This window comes from Mustela erminea, chromosome 7, assembly GCF_009829155.1.
Source record: "Mustela erminea isolate mMusErm1 chromosome 7, mMusErm1.Pri, whole genome shotgun sequence".
Classification (NCBI taxonomy): domain Eukaryota; kingdom Metazoa; phylum Chordata; class Mammalia; order Carnivora; family Mustelidae; genus Mustela; species Mustela erminea.
In genome coordinates, this window is record NC_045620.1 from 13126615 (window position 1) to 13146184 (window position 19570).

General features: G+C 49.5%; 1 protein-coding gene across 24 annotated transcripts in view; it reads left to right on the forward strand.

Annotated features, from left to right (window-relative positions):
- ZMYND8 (zinc finger MYND-type containing 8) overlaps positions 1 to 19570 on the forward strand; it is a 140246-nt gene that overhangs the window by 42889 nt on the left and 77787 nt on the right. For 21 of the 24 annotated variants that reach the window (XM_032350427.1, XM_032350429.1, XM_032350431.1 and 18 more), the window contains one exon: positions 9099 to 9247. In XM_032350427.1, the coding sequence (XP_032206318.1) occupies positions 9099 to 9247 (149 nt within the window). Of the gene's footprint in view, positions 1 to 1576; positions 2232 to 3531; positions 3556 to 8223; positions 8312 to 9098; positions 9248 to 19570 lie in introns of those variants that run through there. The other 3 variants (XM_032350438.1, XM_032350452.1, XM_032350435.1) reach the window with 3 other exon arrangements.

The following is a 19570-nucleotide window of genomic DNA, read 5'->3' on the forward strand; positions in this document are numbered from 1 at the left end:
GACTCGATTTTTTGACTCACTGATTCCGTTGTTTTCTTCTGTTTAAAATGTGCAGTCTGGTAAAATACTAGGCATTACTTTCCCTCTTAATGGGTAGAGATGCCTCTTTGGGTGGCGCATTTACACAAGGTCAGACCTGCCTGGCCACTCACAGCTTAGCGGAAGCTTCTTGACTCCAGGATCTCTCAACCCCGGCCCTTATTGACATTGTGGGGCTGATCATTCTGTCGTGGGGCGGCCGTCCTGTGCCGGGTAGGGTAGTCCGCAGCATCCCTGCCTCCCACCCACTAGAGGCGAGGAGTGACTCCTTTCTTTCTCTCGTTGTGGCAACCAGAAATGTTTCCGGACGTTGCCAAGTGTCTCCTGGGGAGACCTGGGGAGAACCACTGCTCTCTGCTGTTCTGAACACCCAGGCCTCCTCCAGGCAGCTCCTGGCGAATGCCGGGACCATGTCCTGAGCTGCTTCCATGTGCTGGGTGCCTGGGAATGCACAGGTGGGCCTTGGCATGGGGTGAGCTCCATGCTCTCACCGCCACTTAAAAATATTTTACGTGGTCCAACCCATGGTCAGAAAGAACCAAAAGATGAGTCTAGCGTCTCCTGATTTCTGGGTGCGTTCCTCCAGGCCTTTGCAAACCCAGAGCCTACACAGCCCCAGTTTCTTTCACTCGGGTCTATTTCTGGCCTTTTTTCATGCCAGGACAGAAAGCCGAGATTTCTTCTTCGTTCCATTTCACGGCTGCATGACGATTTTTTGCATTTCAGTCTGAAATCCTTGCTGAGTCAAAGGATCACCATGAGCTAACTGTCCCCTCTTCCCCCGGGGTCTTAGCACTTTCCCCAGTTTTGCCTGAGGTGCCCTTGCACGAGGCTAGCGCTGGGTGGGTGCCGCCTGGTGACCAGCCGCCCCCTTTTTTTCATCTGAGCCTCCTCACTTCCCTTCTCTCCCCTCAGCCCACTTGCCCACGTCAGCTGCCACAGACAAGAGTTGCCTTTTTATTTCTGAGCTGGCTCTCCGATGGCCGCGGCTCCCTGCCGCCATCTGAAAGCCACCCACCATCACCTGAGCTTTCTAGAAGCTGAGCTGCGTTGGGGGTGAGGGGTGGGGTGGGGACCAGGCTCAGCCCGGATAAAAAATGCAGACGGTCTGCGTCACCAGAGGAGCCCTCCCCGCGCGACCAGCTACGTAGCAAAGGCCAAAGGCAGCCGGTTACTCCACACTTTTCTTTGTGGTGACTTGGCAGAGTTAAGGGCCTCAAACATGTACACACGTTGGACGCATGCAGCCTTTTGGGCCTGGGCCTGCTGCGGGGGTGGGTGGGGTGCAGTGGTTTCTGGCCTGAGGTTGGGCCCTGCCCCCGCCCCCCCTTTGTGCAGTGTGAAAGAGCTTGGCATTCTTGAACCAGGAAATTGCTGTTGCGATGTTGTCGGTTTTCCAGAAGGCCTCATCCCCCGGAGGGGGAGAAGGGGCTGGGTGATTGGAATTGCCTGTAGTTGTTGAGGGCAACACAGTGAATTCACTTGTAAATCAGCCTCTCTTCTCGGGCTGGCAGGCAATTTCAGCCTGGCCGGCGGAGTTTGGAGGCTTTCCTTTAACATGTGAATGTGCTTTCCCCCGCCCCGCTCCCCTGTCTGCCTGATTTTCGGGGTGGGGACCGGGAGAGGGAGAAACACAGGGACACCGGGTGGGGGGGGATGGCTTTCTCGGCCCCTAGGAGAGGCATGTGAGAAGTAAAGTTAATTCGATAATTATTAAGGAAAAGAAAAAAAAAAAGCTCAAAACACCTTCCCATTGTGAACCACCACACTCCCTTCTGGACTTGCCACTCCAGCCAGTGGGACAATGGCGATTTGCGGCATTTATTCCCACCCGGTGCAGTAAATGGCTCCTGGGTGAGTGCGCGAGGACTCTGGGCTTAGTCGAGCTGCTGGCTGTCGAGGGTGATAAATTAGAGCCGAGAGCCTGGGGACATGAAGGCGCGTCCCCTGCCTCAGACTGCCTCACTGCAGAGAGGTGAGGGTGACCTTCTCGCGCTGGGCCACCTAGTGCGTACAAGACAGGGGCTGGCCTGGTAAGTGGTGACTCTTAGCCTGTCCTCTTTGCTTCTTCCTCCTCCCCCTGGGAGAGGCTGCTGAGGATCCGGAAGCAGGAATGTCTGCCGTGGGAGAGCCTCAGTTCTCTTTCAAAGAGAGGGGAGGGCCTCTGAGCAGCAGAGCTTTCTCAATGGCAGGTAAGCGCCCCTTCCCAGGGTTCCCTGCCCCTCGCTCGCTTTGCCTCCGAGGTCCTCGGGATCCCTGCGACAGTGACATTTCCCCCCATGTTGAGAATGACCCTTTTGTTCCATGGCCTCATTCCCATCCAGCCCTTCTTTTCCTGGTCCGGGTGAGAAGTTCACATTCCCAGGCACAGAGGCCTTGGAGAAGCCTGGCTGTCCTGGAGGAGGCTGTGTAGGCCCCTCGGGCAGGCTGTAGCCTGTCTCCAGGGGGTGCGGTTCTAGACACTCGGAGAGTGAACGGATTACTCGTTTTCGTTCCTGGGTTCCTCGTGGCTTGGGAATTATCTGCTGCAAGAAAACGCTGCCCCCTTCTCGTCCCCGTAACTTCGCTCCCCGTTTCTCATTTCTGCTCTGGGCCCGAGGGAAATTCCAGGCTCTGGTTTCATGATGATATACTTACTGGCTGGAGAAGGCTCTCCAGTTCCCGGGGATCAGAGGCCTGCTTGGGTACCTGCTCTCTGTCCTTGGGCACCACGCTGACATGATAAGCTGAGCTGCGCTTTGCCATTTCTGGGAGAGCGGCAAGTGGTCTTGTTGGCAGTGGGCTCTGCAGAGAGGGCTGGCAGGGACCGGGAGTGCTGTCTGCGCGCGCCCTCGGGAGCCCGAGCCGGCGCAGACCTCTGCTGCCCGACCGTGCCTTCGCAGCTCCGGGAGGCCAGCCCGACTGCTCACAGTCTGATGGAAATGGAGAAGCCATGTCCTGGGCTCGGTCCTGTCTCCACGTTTCCAGAACTCTGACCTTCACAGGCGCTTCTGAGGAGACTAGGCCTGGTTTTGCAATGGGAGGGGTGGGTAAGGAGGTGAAGAGGAGGAGGAGGAGGGATGATTGTTGGTTTGAAAAAAACATCTATCCTTCTTGGAGTGCTGCTCTTTGCGGGCATTATGCTGAGAGCCTCCCGGGACTAGACTCATTTAATCCTTTTGTAATTCCTTAAGGTGCCCTGATCTCCACTCTGCCCAAGGACAGAGGCACAGAGAGGTTAAGTAGCTTCCTTGCGCTGCACTGCTGGGACCCGGTTTCTCTGAACGTGCGGTCCAACTTCCGGGTGGGGTGGCCAGCTGTCCCGTGTTGTGTGAGACTGTCCGTTTCCTTTGTGGCCCACAAGGCCCGTTTGTTGAGTGGCTTTCTCTTCATTCAGGCCCCGCAGGCTCTCCGTCCACATCATGAAGGACATTTAACGCCCACAGAGACACGCCAGAGGGCTGATCCTCCTGGGGAAGCGCCTGGCAGTTCAGCGGGGGCCCTTTCCCTCTCCCGAGGAGACAATTCCCTGTCATGGTGTGTCATTTCCCAGACTCTGGAGAATGTCAAAGGCGGTGACTCAGGTGCCGGATGTGGGTGGGGGTTGGGGTGCCGCCGTGGCCCAGTCTGGCAGGCCTGGATGGAGAGTGGAAGGGGGGCGTGGGGGGAGAGGGGCGCCGCGGGAGCGGAAATGACCACGCAGGCCCCCTGCCCCCACCCAGCCTGTTCTGTGGTCTGGGCCTCCGGGTGGTGCCACCATGGCGAGGTGAATGCAGTTCCTGGGGAATTCAACCACCCTGCCAAGAAGCCCCAGGCCGCCCCCTGCAGTTGTGAGGGAAAAAGGCCCATGAGAGTGTGCTGGGAAACATAGACCCTGTGTGAGGAGGCCATCTTCTCCGTGTGAGGCCCTGTGTGAGCCTCCTAGTCCCATCACCTGGGTTCAAATCCCAGCCGCCTGGCCTCTTGTGTCCTCTTGGGCAAGTGACTTAGAGGGAAGTACACCAAAGGGATTTTGAACAAGGCCCCCTACATTGTATGTAATAAGAGAAAGCCTTAGCTGTTAATACTTGTGGCTCAGGAAAGCTAAAAGCCTGGGTTATCTTGAAGTTCCGGTGTCGCTTAGGTCAGGGGACATCTCGGAGGGGCTGAGTGGGATTATTTCTGGCAGTTCACGAGACACAGGTTGGAGAAGGATCTCATCAAATGCCTGGTTCCTAATACCCCGTAGGCCTTCCCATATTATTAAGATTTCACTGAAATGTCACAGGAGGGGAAAGTTCTGCTGTTTCCTGCTCCATGCCAAGCTGTTCTCCTGAGTCACCGCTCTGTCCTTTGCCTGGAGGAGCTGTCCTCCCTTGCCCATGTTAACTCCTTCAGAACCAGACTTATTTTGAGGGAGAGGGGGTAGGAGGCAGAGAGGGTCGCTGGTGGGCCTGTCCCAGAGTGGAATGGCGCCAGGCCCTGCTGCCTCACAGAAAGGACTTTCAGATCTAGGCTGAGCCATTTCCCTGGTGATTCAGTCCACGGTGGCTGTTGTCAGCCTTCCAAGTTTATAGAGGAGATGCATTTAGCAATAAATCCTCGTCAGAATTAAATCATTAAAGAAGGGGGAAAAAAAACTTGACTCAGCTTTCTGGAAAAGGTCCTACACAGGCGGCTTTGTTGCCATGGCTACAGCAAAGCCCACGCCCACCATTCTGTCACCACCCAAGGCCTAGGAGTGGTCTGGTTTCTAACTCAGAATGCTGACTTCCGAAGGTCTGTGAAGCCAGTTGGTGTTTCTCGCTTTTGTCCTCCAGAGCCTCGCGGAAAGCCTCTGCCTTTGACAGATGTGTCTGTTGCTTGGGTCCTGTTCCACTCTTGCCCCTTGGACGCAGCCGCCGATCTCTCATTAGCTCTGGAGGGAGTCGGTGTGTTTGTAGCCAGGAACAGAACTGAGGTTTTTGTGGTTTGCTGGGATTAGAAGGTTGGGGTCCTCTCCTGTACGGGCAGCCTTTGGTCAGAGCCCTCCTCGCTGAGCAGGACTCCAGTTTCCCCTTTGGTTTCCTGCTGGGCTTGGACAAAATGCTGTCTCTGGCTCAAATTGCTTCTGTGTGTATTTCTCCCCTCTCTCCGCTGGAATTAATGAATTTCAAAGTTCAGAAGGGACCTTAAGGTCGTCTGGTTGTGTAGTTTTAATCTTTAGTGTTGATGACTCACTTAGGTAGAGTAGGCGTGGCCTACAGAAGTTGCCTCCTTGTACAGAACCGTGGCATGTGGTTTGTGGGTCCCGGGAACACGTTCACGGACTGCATAGGAGAAGTTCAGCCTGGTCTCTTTTTCCCTTCTCCCATTTTGTAGATGGAGCCTGGCGTTTTCTCCTGTTTCGCTGTCTTTATTCTCCTGCTGTTCCTCCTTGCCCAGCTTCTGTTCCCTTAGCCCCAGGCCAAGCCCTCAGGTGGCATTGGGGCAGGAGAGGAGGTGGGCTTTACCAGTAGTGAATCCTGTTCCACACGAGTGAGAAAGAGCCTCGAATGCCTTCCCCTAACACACATTCTAGAGCATCTGAAACCAGTGTGCTCCCTAATTCCTTGGAGGGCTCCTTAAACCACAGATGGCCAGGTTTTCCTCTATAGAGTTTCTGATTTATAGCTCTGATGTAGGGCCTGAGAATGTGCATTTCTTACAAATTCCCAGGTGCCACTGCTGCTAGTGTGGAGACTGCTTCCTGGGATCCATCGTCCCAGGGGGTTCTCAGCTACTGGCAGGTAACTTAGATGCTCAAGGAGGGGCTGCTGTCCTTTCTGGCTCCCAAAGGCTGTGTTAAGTGTTGGCTATGCTGTGTGGATCATCTGCCTTGTTCTCCTGTTCTAGCCCAGTGATTCTTCAGGAGGCTGGTACCACCCCTCTCTGAGTGCTTGGGAAAGACGTGGGGGTGCCTTTCGTTGTCAGTGTGTTTGGGGGCGCTGCTGGCGGTGAGTAGGAGGATGCCCAGGTGGTCCTTGCAACGAGGAAAGCTGTCCCTTCCAAAATGAGTGTGCTCCATTAACAAACATGGAAAGACACGAGTTGTTTTTGTCCTGAATGTGCCCTTAACTTTTCTGCTGATGTGTTTTTGCTCATGTCCTTTCCTCTTTAAAAATCTATCCTCAGGGGCTCCTGGGCGGCTTAGTCCGTTGGGCATCTGACCCTTGACTTCGAATCAGGTCATGATCTCTGGGTCATGAGATGGAGCCCTTTGTCGAGCCCCACTTCAAGCCCCATGTCACCCCCCACCACCCCGCGCGTGCTCTTTCTCTCAAATAAGTAAATCTTTGAAATAAAGAAGTGAATAAAATACCTATCCTCAAATGAAACAAAATGTAACAAGTATCAAAAGTGTTGCCTAGTTAGTTGCTTTCAGTGTTGTCTGGTCAAGGTACCATTTCTTCTGGGATGCATCTCCTTGGGGCCCCCAAAACACCTTTCTGTTTTGTTTTTTGTTTTTTTTAATTCTTTTTAATAGGCTCCACTACCCAGTGTGGAGTCCAGCATGGGGCTTGAACTTCTGACCTTGATCTCAAGACCTGAGCTGAGATCAAGATTTAGACCCTTAAGCAGCTGAGCCACCCAGGCGCCCAACCAAAACACCCTTCTTAATCACACATACTCTGACATTTGAGCAGGGTTATTTGGGTTTTCCAGCTCTACGCTGAACAAATCCCAGACTGCAGTCCCCAAGCCCATGGTGGTGGGTCCCAGCTTTGTCCTTCCGGTGACATTGTTTTTCCTGAATCAGGCCTTCCGTCATTTGCTTGTTCCTGGCTTTGGTTTGTACCTGCTGCCTTTTTGCATGCTCCTGAACTTCCTAAATGCCTCACTTTAAATTTATTTTGATAAAGTCATCTACACTCATGATAAATACAGTTTACAAGGGTACACAGTGAAAATGATCCCTCCCCTTTCTCCTGCATGTTTCCCTACCCCCGGGCAGCTGCTCGTCCCAGTTGAGAACTCCGTAGTAGTTTTGTGTTCATCTGGGAATGTTCTAGGCTTGTGCAAAGTTAGATTTCTAACATTGTTTTTGGAGGGTGTGCGTGTCAGTCTTTTAATGGTGCTCAGTGTGTCCTTCTCTTTTGCCTGATGCAGAAGCTTGCAGATAGTCATGGATCTGTTTGCATAGAGGTGCCTCCTTATTCTTAATGGCTGGGGAATATTCGACTTTATGTGCCTTTATGAGCCTTGGTGGCTCAGTTGATAGAGCATGTGGCCCTTGATATCTAGGTTGTGAGTTCAAGCCCCACGTTGGGCAGGAGATTATGTAAAAAAATGAAATGAAGAAAGAATATTCTAGTGTGTGCCTATGGTATGTTATTAGACCAGTCTTCGATTTGTGGACATGGTCGTTATTTCCAGATGTGGATACAACACTCGGTGTCTCATTTGAATCACCTTAGGGGTGCTTTGCTTCCTGTGACTGTATCCTTAGCATGCATTTCTAGGTGGAGGAAGTGAGCCTTCACGGATGAGGGCGGAGAGGGGTAAGGATCTCTGCTGGGCACGAGAGAGAGGAGGCTCTCTCTAGGGGAACGCCAGGTCCAGGCTCTGCCTTTTCGGGAAGTTTTCCTGTTAACTTGCTGAGAAGTGACCCAATTGAGCTGAAGCTCCTGTGCTGTAGCATTTGGAGATTTTCCTTCTTACACCCTAGGGTTGTTTCCCCATGTGCCTCGGGGCCATCCCTTCAGGTTCTCTGGGCCTCCACTTGTGGTATGATCCTCCGAACTCTGGGGTCTGTCTCCCTCAAGGTGCCTGTGGTTAGCATTTCATTTCCTCATGGGGCTGTGTGTCAGTGCAGCACCCGGAACACTTGTTCGGGGTTTTTCTGAAGTTGCCCGGTGAGACTGGAACGTTCCATCCTGTGGATCAGCTTTTGCCGAAGTCGTTCACGGTCTCCTTTAATGAGCCTGCTTGGAAGATGGTCTTTCAGGCAGAAGGAGACCCCTAGGAGGCCTCGCACGTGTCTGTACTGGGCCGTGTTCATCTGCCCAGGGGCCCCTGTCCACACGCAGAGGCTGGTGACGCACGGCGCGTCCCGCATGCTGGGGCTTGCCTGTGAGTTAAAACTGGAGGAGGCACATCGTCAGTTTCGCGTTGGGGATAGTCGTCCTTCTGGATTCCACATCCCACCCCATCCCCTGTGCTCTCACGGAGCTGTCTTTCTTTGTGCCTGTAACTTCTCTTTCTCAGAATGTAAGGCACACCACCCTGGGCCCTTACTTCGTCCCGACGCTAATGAGACAACCGGAGGGCATGGAGTGGACCCAAGGCCTTGCAGGTGAAGATGGGGTGCTGGTGGAAGTCTCTGGGCTTAAATGAGACGCTGGGAGAGTAAAAATGGGAGGGAATGAATCGGCAAGGGTTGGTGGGCTGGTGCATCACAGAGGAGAAACCAGGAGAATGTCCTTTGTGTCTGACCCCTTTGGAGGAAAGTCCCAAACAAGCACACCACCATCACTGTTGTCGTCTTTCACAAAGAAGTATGTATGCCTTTGATTTCTGGAAGTGTGTGGCCTTTCTGGGCTGTCCTTCCTGGTTTCCTGGCTGTTGCCATCAGGCATGGGTACAGGAGAAATACTTCTTTGGGATGAGGATGGTCTCTGTGATACTCACGGTCAGCAGGGACACTGTAGAGAAGGGTGGGGATTTTGGCAAAATGGTGAGTACATTTCCAACTAAATAAATGGCTCACTGGTTGATACACAGAGCAGTCTGGGACCATAAGGCCACGCAGGCCCCAATTTGTGTGTGTTTTGTTTTGTTAAGAAAAGCCAGAAGTCTAGGTGGATTATGTGAAGTTTCTCAATTTTTTTTTACTATCGCAGTGAATTAAAATTTTAACAAAAATGGTATGCAGACTGAAGAAAGAGTGTGTGTCTTTTGAGACCGTTAACCAGAGGGATGGAGGGAGTGTATTCTAGGAAGATGAACGAATGAACAGTACAACGGCATTGGGTCTGGGGTCTGGGGTCGGAATGTCTTGTGTCCCACACACCCTCTCCCTGGGGGGCCTCGGCCTCCCTGATGACTGCTTTAAAATACGTGGTCCTGTGTGTCTCTTTCAGATCCTGGCTCCACAGAGAGAACAGCCCAGAAAAGAAAATTCCCCAGCCCTCCGCATTCTTCCAATGGCCACTCGCCACAGGACACATCCACAAGCCCCATTAAAAAGAAAAAGAAACCCGGCTTACTGAACAATAACAATAAGGAGCAGGTAAAGGGCCGCTGGGAATGGCGTCCACACCAGCAGGACAAAGGCGGTAGTGAGCAGTGCTGTAGCTTTCCGGGTGTTTCTGACAGCCTGTGTTCTTGGCATTTAACAAGCTGCCTTGCTCTAGCTGTCATTTGTATAAGACAAGAAGGGCAGTTCCAAATGGGTTTGTGTAGAAATTTCCAGTGGCTTTTTCAGATCTGTTTTGGGGACAGGGCAGTGACCCAGATGAGCTGAAGATACTGTGCTATAGGATTTGGGGATTTTCCTTGGATTTCTTAACTTAACACTCTAGGGCTGTTTTCCCCAGGTGGCCTGAAAAGTTTTTCCTGCTAGGCCATGTCAGTAGAATGGGGCTGAGGTCTGCCTGGAGGTAGTTGATGGGGCTGAGGCAGGCTCTCCCCTCCTGGTCTCAGCTTTCTCATCTGTAAAATAACAGGTTTAGGTCTGTGGTAACACAGCTGCTGGCTCTACCCATTGTCTACTGTCCTCTTTGGTAATTGGTCACCATTTCCTCTCACTGCGCATCACCCCTGGGGCGATCAGAGTCTTTTTCTGGAACCCGTCCACCTGTAGCTGACACCTCTTAGCCAGATAGGAACATCCATTAGCTGTCTTAGATCTTAAGAGACCTAGCTTTAAAATTCTCTGATGCAGGCTCAATACTCTTCTGATATAAAAAAAATGGTAGATGCTTTAGTGGTCCACGACATCAGATCTCCTAGCCCTGGAGGAAGCAGAATGCCCCGGTGGTTCTGGTAGCATTTCGGTAGGAATTCCTCGGGATGCCTTCATCCATCTCGTGCATTACGGTGTGCCAGAGTGGGCCCTGGGGATCGGAGGTTGAATAAAACAAGGTTGTCGCTTTCCTGGGAAGAACCTAGCAATGGTTAAATGTCCAGAACTGGGAGAGGGGTGCATTTCTGCACACTAATCTATTTCCATGCTCAAAATTATATAGCGAAATGCCAGCGCTGCCTTTGCGGCGTGGCCGTGGGCAAGTTAACCTCTTCATGCCTAGTTGGCCTAGCCACCGGAACGGGAGGAATGGGATTTCACGGGGTGTGGTGATGAAATGAGCGACACGATGTCAGTCGTGATAATAAAAACAAAGCCAGGCTCGATCCCAAGTGGAATAATCACACGAGCTTGGTGTGAAGTAATGAAACGGCAGCCACAGAGATGTTCTAGATCTGTGCTGTTGTGTGTAATCGCCACAAGCCACCTGTGGCCATTGAACACCTGCAGATGGCAAATGTGACCCAGGGACTGGGTTTTTATTTTTATTTTTTTCCTTTCTTTTTTCTTTTTTTAACCAAAAAAATAAGTTTTTATTTAAATTCCAGTTAACATCGAGTGCAGTGTCAGTTTCAGGCGTACAGTGTGGTGGTTCAACACTCCCTGCAATGCCCAGTACTCCTCACAGTACGTGCACTTGACTTCATCTCCACCCCCCCACCTCCCCTCTGGTCACCAGCAGTTTGTTCTCTCTAGTTAAGAGTCTGTTTCTTGGAGGAACTGAATTTTTAATTTAATTTTAATTTGTTGACTGCCTGTGGCTTATAGCTACTGTGTCGGATAGTAAAGGTCTAATGAGATGGGAATCCCGTTAAAAGAGAAGAAATGAGTCCTAAATAAATGTCTCGGGGATTGAGAAGCACATACAATGTGCTGGTGATAATAATACTAAGAGACGTGGGTTGGCCATGTGCCACTTCTTGTTTTAAGGCATTTTTCTGAGCTCCTGTTTGTAATAACCCCGTGGGAAAGGGCTGCATTGTGACCATTTTACAGATGAAAACACGGAGGTTCAGAGAAGTTAAGGTGTCTCCTCGGCCTCAGAAGCTGCTTCGGTCTGGCTTGAAGCACTGATGACGCATCCCTGTCACCCAGAAGCCATCCCATAGCTGCTGGCAGTGAAGACTAAGCAACACAGACGGGTGCCTGGGGGCTCAGTTGCTTGAGCATCTGACTCTTGATTTTTGGCTCAGGTCATGATCTCAAGGCGCCTGAGGTTGAGCCCTGCCTCGGGCTCCACACTGGGCTGGATTCTAGAAGAGATTTTCTCCCTTCAAAAAAGAAAAGAAGGGGCGCCTGGGTGGCTCAGTGGGTTAAGCCGCTGCCTTCGGCTCAGGTCATGATCTCAGGGTCCTGGGATCGAGTCCCGCATGGGGCTCTCTGCTCAGCAGGGAGCCTGCTTCCCTCTCTCTCTCTCTGCCTGCCTCTCTGACTACTTGTGATTTCTCTCTGTCAAATAAATAAATAAAATCTTTAAAAAAAAAAAAAGAAAAGAAAAGAAAAGAAAAAAATAAAAAGAGAAAGAAACAGGAAGGCCACAGATAATCCCCAAACCTTAACCTAGCTAATAATTTAACTTCCTGGGCAACCTCTCTCTTACCAGGTACCAGGAAGGCACGAGGCGGAGTGTCCCCTCTTTGCAGAAAGCCTTCTCCTTTGGCCTCTCCCTGTGTGTGCTCACGTGAATCACACTTTTTGGAGTGTGGCTTCTACCTCTCTTTCTGGAAGCGGATCTCCTTGGGGAGTCCATGCATTTTCTTCTCTCCCGTCCCCATCCATGTGTTAGGACCATTTCTGTAACACTGAAGGCTCATGACCTCAGGGACACATTTTTCAGTCCGTGTCCCCTTCCAGACTGGCAGCTTCCAGAAAGTGGCCAGTGTTTGGTGGGTGCTGTCACAACGGTGGGGGGTTGGGGTTGCTTCTCGTGAATACATAGCACACTCTGGGTTTGGAAAAGAGGGGACTGGGAGGGGCTAGACATGGAGCATGATTATGCTTCTCAATAATTTGTCATCCTCAGTATTGATAGAAGAGTTTATGGGACTGTTGCACAGGGGAAATGCCGTCCGGTCCTAGAAATCTGGCTCTTTCTAGCCCCACTGTGTCTGGGAGACTCAGTGTGGGACCCTGTCAGTTGCTTGCCCAGCTTTGAGATTTAGTTATCTTGTAAAATAGGGGTTTGGGCTGGAAACATCGAAAAGGCTGATTGTAGGTTTGTTTTTCAGCCTTAAAACTCCCTGGGGCCAAACAGTCAGGAGTTGGCAGAGGATAAACGGGCTTCCCTGCAAAGAAGTGACGTTCCTGACCCTTGACCGCATAATTCATTCTAGTACATAATATTTGCACTGTAGCAGCAGCCTCTCTCCTGTAACAGTCTGTTTTTCCTTAAGGGGAACTTAAATCCCTTTAAAAAAATTTCTTCTGGACACTTTCCTTTTCCTCTTTCTTTCTTCTAGAATTTTATAGCATTACAAAATTATGGAATTAAAAGCAAATTGTAGGTCTGTAAGTGCTGGGTTTTACCAGTAGTGTAATTTCTTATTCACCACCATTTGAAGATCATGAGATTTCAAGTAACAACTTGTATTTTGGGTTCTTACAGAAACTCAGAAAAATCCAGCAATAGTTGGAGTGGAGTAGAGCCTGCCCCTTTATTTTCTTAAATATTTAAAAATTATTTTTACTAACATATAATGTATTATTTGCCCCAGGGGTACTGGTCTGTGAGTCATCAGGCTTACACATTTCATAGCACTGTAGCACATAACCTCCCCAGTGTCCATAACCCAGTCACCCTCTCCCTAGCCCCTAACCCCCAGCAACCCTCTGTTTGTTTCTTGAGATTAAGAGTTTCTTCTGGTTTGTCTCCCTCCCAATCCCATCTTGTTTCAATATTTCTTTCCCTAACACCGCCCCCCTCAAATTCCTCATATCAGGGAGATCATATGATAATTGTCTTTACCTGATTGACTTAATTTCGCTCAGCCTAATACCCTCTAGTTCCATCCATGTTTTTGCAAATGGCAAGATTTCATTTCTTTTGCTGAGCCTGCCCCGTTAGACACAGGGTGTTCTAGTTTTCCACCTGCCCCAACCCTCCCCATTGTCAAACTCTGTTTGCTTTGCTTATTCCTACTGATTCCGGCTCTTTCAGGCATTCAGGTGCCTTTGAATTTCGGCATATATCAATATGCTTCCTCTCCTCTTCTTATTTTCTTTAATTTATTTTTTGTGTTCAAAAAAGGGATAAAGCTTTTCTTGGCTTATAAAAACAAGCAACAACCCCCCCCCCCCCCATTTTTCCTTTTTTGGTAGACTTTTTTTTATTACCAAATGGAGATAGGGATTGAATTTTTTTTTTTTTTAAGATTTTATTTATTTATTTGACAGACAGAGATCACAAGTAGGCAGAGAGAGAGAGAGGAGGGGGAAGCAGGCTCCCAGCTGAGCAGAGAGCCCGATGCGGGGCTCGATCTCAGGACCCTGGGATCATGACCTGAGCTGAAGGGAGAGGCTTTAACCCATTGAGCCGCCCAGGTGCCTCCAGGGGTTGAATTTTTAAGGTTGGACCTTATTTCATCCATTTTTCATATATTAGGAATTCAGTAATTTTTAGGGGAGTTGTAAGAGGAACCTTAAAACACACTTTGTTTTTTGGAAAAAAAAAGTATTTAAGGCTTATAATTACTATTATTATTTTAAAGATTTCATTTATTTACTGGACAGAGAGAGCGACAGCAAGCAGGGGGAGTAGCAGACAGGGAGAAGGAGAACAGGCTTCTCGCCAAGCAGGGAGCCTGATGCAGGGCTCAGTCCCAGGACCCTGGGATCATGACCCAAGACAAAGGCTGATACCCAACTGATGGGCCACCCACATGCCCCTGTAATTAATTTTTTAAAACAATTTTATTAATTTATTTGACAGGCAGAGATCACAGGTAGGCAGAGAGAGAGGTGGAAGCAGGCTCCCTGCTGAGAGGAGAGCCCGATGCGGGGCCCGATCTCAGGACCCTGAGATCATGACCTGAGCCGAAGACAGAGGCCCAACCCACTGAGCCACCCAGACGCCTGCCCTATAATTTTTTTGAAAAAGATTTTATTTATGTATTTGAGAGAGAGAGCATGTATGTGCAAGTGGGGGGTGGGGAGGGGCAGCGGGAGAGGGAAAAGCAGACTCCCTTGATGCGGGACTCCATCCCGGGACTCCCGATATCATGACCTGAGCCGAAGGCAGATGCTTAACCGACTGAGCCACCAGGAGCCCCTACAATTACCTTTTTTTTTTTTTTTTAAACATTTTATTTATTTATTTGACAGACAGATCACAAGTAGGCAGAGAGAAAAAGGAGGAAAGGAAGCAGGCTCCCCGCTGAGCAGAGAGCCCAATGTGGGGCTTGATCCTAGGACCCTGGGATCATGACCTGAGCTGAAAGCAGAGGCTTTAACCCACTGAGCCACCCAGGCACCCCTACAGTTAGTTTTAAATAGCCTTTTGGTCTAGTGGTTTCACTCTGTAGGAAAGGTTTGAAAACTTGGAGGTGCTTTTTCTTGGGATTGGGCTGGGGAGAGACAGCCTAAAGCCTGGAAGGACACTCCTGGCGTTTTGTGGAAGATCAGGTTGCCAGATACCCTGCGGTAGAGGTCCGAAGAAGTATCTTTCTGCGAATGACATTAGGACCTTCACTGCAAAATAGCCACTCTAATTTTTGGTTCTTGGGACATTTGACTAGGAAGATTCCCTTCTGAAAGGTTTTACCCCTCCTTCCCATCATTAAAGGCTTGAGAATCTGTTAACAGATTGGGTAGCCATTGGTATACCTTCGATCAAAGAGGGAAAAGGAATGATGGGGCTTCCCCTCACTGCCTTTGAGTATAGGATGAGCTAGATAAGTGGGTGAGCTAGGTCTTACTTGTCAGGCCCGTGCGTTGTCTTAACAACTAAAAAATACTCACAGAAGTTCCTTGTTGGGCTGGGGTAGTGTATTAACAGTGGGGACAGCGGAGGGGGGTCTAGGCTTGCTGGCTTCTTCCTGAGCTCTGGCAGCACTGGGGGTGTGTGTTCGCCTCGCTGTCTCCATCACTGGAGCTGAGCGGGGGCTGCCCCTTAAGATGGGCCCGAGTTCTGCTGCTCCCTGTTGTCTCGGCCAACGTCCTGGCTAAATGCCAGCGACATTGCTCACACTGCAGGGCTGGGCAGTTTTTCTTAGAGCAGAGACCTATTTTGCAGCGTTGGTGCTTTAAGTGGAGAAGAACAAAGGCTGGAACCAGGACCGTTTTCATTTCATGTGTGTTACCTCTGTGGTCCATGTAAGAATTTGGACTTGTGGTCCTCCCGTGTCTCCCACATGCACCCTGTGCTCACCCCCACCAGAGGACCCGGTCTCTGCTTTACGCAGACCAGGTGTCAGCTGACTACAGCCTGTGAGCCAGATGCCGCCAGAGCCTGGTTTTGAAAATAAAGTTTTATTGGCACACAGCCACATTCTTTCATTTACATATTGTCTGTGGTTGCTCTTTTGCTACTGTGGCTGACTGGAGTCCTTGTAATAGAGACCACATGACCTGCAAAGCCTTCAGCTATTTGCCGTCTTTTTTTTTTTTGTTTATAAAGATTTTCTTTACTTAGTTAAGAGTCACACGAAGAGAGAACCTAGGCGGAGAGAGGGAGAAGCAGACTTCCTGCTGGGCAGGGAGCTCCACATAGGGCTCGATCCCAGGATCCTGAGATCATGACCTGAGCCAAAGGCAGAGGCTTTAACCCACTGAGCCACCCAGGCACCCCAGGTTTTTCCTTTTTTAAATGTCCCATATTTGTTATCGGACTATTTTTATGGAGCAGGAAATGCAAGCGGCCGATGAGGCAGATCTCTGATGGATGCGGAGGTTACCAGGCGGCTGGTTCTGAGCCACAGCAATGTTGCTTCAAGAAAGAGGGAACAGGAGCGCCTATTCCCTCTTTCTTGAGTCCCACATCGGGGGGTCTCTGCTCAGCAGGGAGCCTGCTTCCCTTCCTCTCTCTCTGCCTGCCTCTCTGCCTACTTGTGATCTCTCTCTGTCAAATAAATAAATAAAATCTTTAAAAAAAAAGAGCGAACATCTTGAAGAGGGTTTGGGGCAGCCTGGCACGCACCCCTCAGGACTCCCCACCAGGAGCACCCACTCCCACCAGGTGTGGGGTGAGGGCAAGGACAAGGGGGGGCGGGGCTTAACTGCAGACGCAGCAGGAGGGACCTGGGTTGCCAGTCAGGGAGATTAGCTGGCCTGTTCGATTCTTCCAGTTTCGTTTAGATCGGCTCTTCCTGTCCTATTATTAACTTGCTGAAAGGAAGTCAGGCAATGAACTATGGCTTACTGCATTGTTGCAAAAGCCACGAAAGTATTCTGGAAGACCTCACTCAGGTTAGAAATAGATCCTGCTTGCTTGACATGTGAGCATTCTCTTTCCGTTTGAGGATCTCCTCCTCTTCCTTCCACACCTCGCCTCCCTCTTCTTTCTTGACCTCCTCTTGGTCGTCTTCCTGCTCCCCTCCTTAAAACCCCCCTTCACCCTTTTCTTCTGCCCCAAATGCACCAAGAATTTCCTAGGCAGAGAGGGGACCCTGAATATCGGTGGTTCTCAACCAAGGGCAGTTTTGCTCCCTAGGGACATTTGGCAATATCTGAAGACTTTTTTCTTTTTTTTTTTTTGGTTTGTTTGTTTTGTTTTAAAGATCTTATTTATTTTTTTGATACAGAGAGAGATCACAAGTAGGCAGAGAGGCAGGCAGAGAGAGAAGGGTGAGCAGACTCCCTCCCAAGCAGAGATCCCGACGCGGGGCTCCATCCCAGGACCCTGAGATCACGACCCAAGCGGAAGGTGGCGACTTAACCCACTGAGCCACCCACGCGCCCCTGGAGACATTTTTGATCATCATAGTTGTGTGGATGGAGGGACACTCCGGGCATCTAGCTACAGATGCTGCCACACATTGCTGTAGTGCGCAAGATGGCCCCGTCCCTCAAAGAATTTTCTGCCCTGAACAACAGTAGTGTGAAGGTCAGAGCCCCCTCTCTGCCCCCTGCCATGTTCTCCTTTTATGTCCCCTTCTGTGGTATTTCTAGTTGTTTTCCTAATTTTCAGATTCCTCCACCCCCCCTTCACAGCTCTTTGTGTGAAAGAAGTTATTTTGACCTACAGAGAATGTTCTCTGAGAGGATCACGTCATCATGAGGGTCTCTCCTCAGCTCACATTGTCTTACATAGGGCATCAGGGCGAGGAAAAGTTGGGTTGTTATAACCTAGTGTTGTCATCTGTCAAGTGAGACCAGTAGTGTCTATCCTGAGTCCCTCTCTGGGGAGTTGTTAGGATAAAATGAAGAGAATGTATGAGAGTATGTTGAACACTTGGGGAGAAAATTGTAATGGTGTTACTCCCTGGAAACCCAAGTATAGAGCCTGTATATGAACTGAACCAGGGAAATAACTGGGCTCAGGAATTAGGCAGTTGCCCTTAAAAGTCTTAGTCGAGGGGCGCCTGGGTGGCTCAGTTAAGTGTCTGCCTTCCGCTCAGGTCATGATCCCCGGATCCAGCCCCGCATCAGGCTCCCCGCTCAGTGGAGAGCCTGCTTCTCCCCCACCCCCTGCCTGCTGCTCTGCCTGCTTGTGCTCTCTCTGTCAAATAAATAAAATCTTTAAAAAACGAAAAAAAAGTCTCTGTTGTTTTCCTAGTAGAAATGAGAGTAGGGAGACTTTGAACGATGGATTAACAAGGATCTGCTAAGGAAGCATCTGGGAGGCGTGGTAAAAAGGAGTGTAGAAATAGCAAGCATTTCGAGAACCTTAAAACCTCATAATAAAAATCAGGAACAAGACATGATTGCTTGTAATCTTGACCATTCTTTCCCATTATCCTTGGGGGGGGGTGCCCCAGGATAAAAGAAGGGCCCCATTAAAATAAAAGAGAAAAGAAAAGGAGTGTAAAAATACTAGAGAAGAACAGACAAAACCGATGTTGCTTAGAGCAGGTCTTTTTAATCAATAAGATGTTAGAGCTGTATATACCGGAGGTCAGGCTTAAAAAGTCTAACCACATTTCTAGGTACCAACAATGACTACTTAGAAGATGGAATAGAGAAAGATCCCATTCGTAGTGTCAACAGAAAATAGGCAGCTGTAACCAACATATGAGATCTTTGAGGAGGAAACGGTAATGTTTTGCTGAAGGACAGGACAGGAAGAAAAGCTTACTGTCAAAAGATAGGTCCTGTGGTTGTGCCGGAGCCATTATCCATGGAATCAAGCTCAGAGAGGGTTGAGTAACTTTCTTAAAGTTGCACAGGCCAAGTCAAGAGCCCAGTGTGAGGCTTGAACTCAAAACCCAGAGATAGAGACCTGAGCTGAGATCAAGAATTATATGCTTAACTGGCCAAGCCACTCACTTGCTCCCAGAGTTTATTTTATTTTATTTTTTTAAGTTTTTTTTTTTTTTTAAAGATTTTATTTATTTGTCAGAGAGAGAGCACAAGCAGGCAGAGTGGCACGCAGAGGCAGAGAGAGAAGCAGCCTCCCTGCTGGACAAGGAGACTGATACCGAACTCGATCCCAGGACCCTGGGATCATGACCTGAGTTGAAGGCAGTGGCTTAACCTGACTGAGCCACCCAGGCATCCCTCTTTTCTTTAAAAAAAAAAAAAAAAATTATTTATGTTATATATTTGAGAGAGACGGAGGGGCAGAAGGAGTAGGAGAGAGAATCTCAAGCAGACTCCACGCCAAGTGTGGAGCCCAGTGCTGGGCTCGATCCCATGATGCTGGGATCATGACCTGAGCTGAAATGAAGAGTGGGATCCTTAACCGACGGAGCTACCCAGGTGCCCGCCCTCAGCCTCAGAATTAATACTTTCTTTCCTTTTCCTTTCCTTTCCCTCCCCACTTTCCTTTCCTTTTTTAGATTTTATTTATTTGAGAGAAAGAGTGAGCGAGATAGAGCACAAGCCAGGGGGGGAGAGGCAGAGGGAGAAGCAGACTCCCTGCTGAGCAGAGAACCAGAAGCCTGGGATTATGACCTGAGCCGAAGGCAGACGCATAACCAACTGAGCCACCCAGGCAGCCCCAGAATTTTTTTAGAGTACTTCTTAAATCTTCTATTTGTTACTGATTTCCAGTAGGTATTTTCCTGATAATTTTCTTTTGAGTGATCTTAGGCGTTTGGAATGTGGGTTTGCTGGATTCTATAATATATCATTAGGGAAACATTTTTCTTGATATTCTGGAGCAGGAAGGGTTTTTGCTTCCCATGAATTGGCCACTTCTGTCATCTTTCTGCTATTGGTGATTCTGAATAGGAGATCTAGCACCTCTGCAAATATGAGGACCTATCTTGTTGAAGATTATGGCTTCAGGAAGCCTCTAGTTGGCTTAGATACTTTATGTGTTGGGCGTAGAATAAAAAAAAAATGCTTTTTTTGGGGGTGTGTGTGTGTGACTCAAATCCAATTGACTTATTCTCCGAGAGCCTGTTGAAATAATCCTGGAGTGAATTCCCA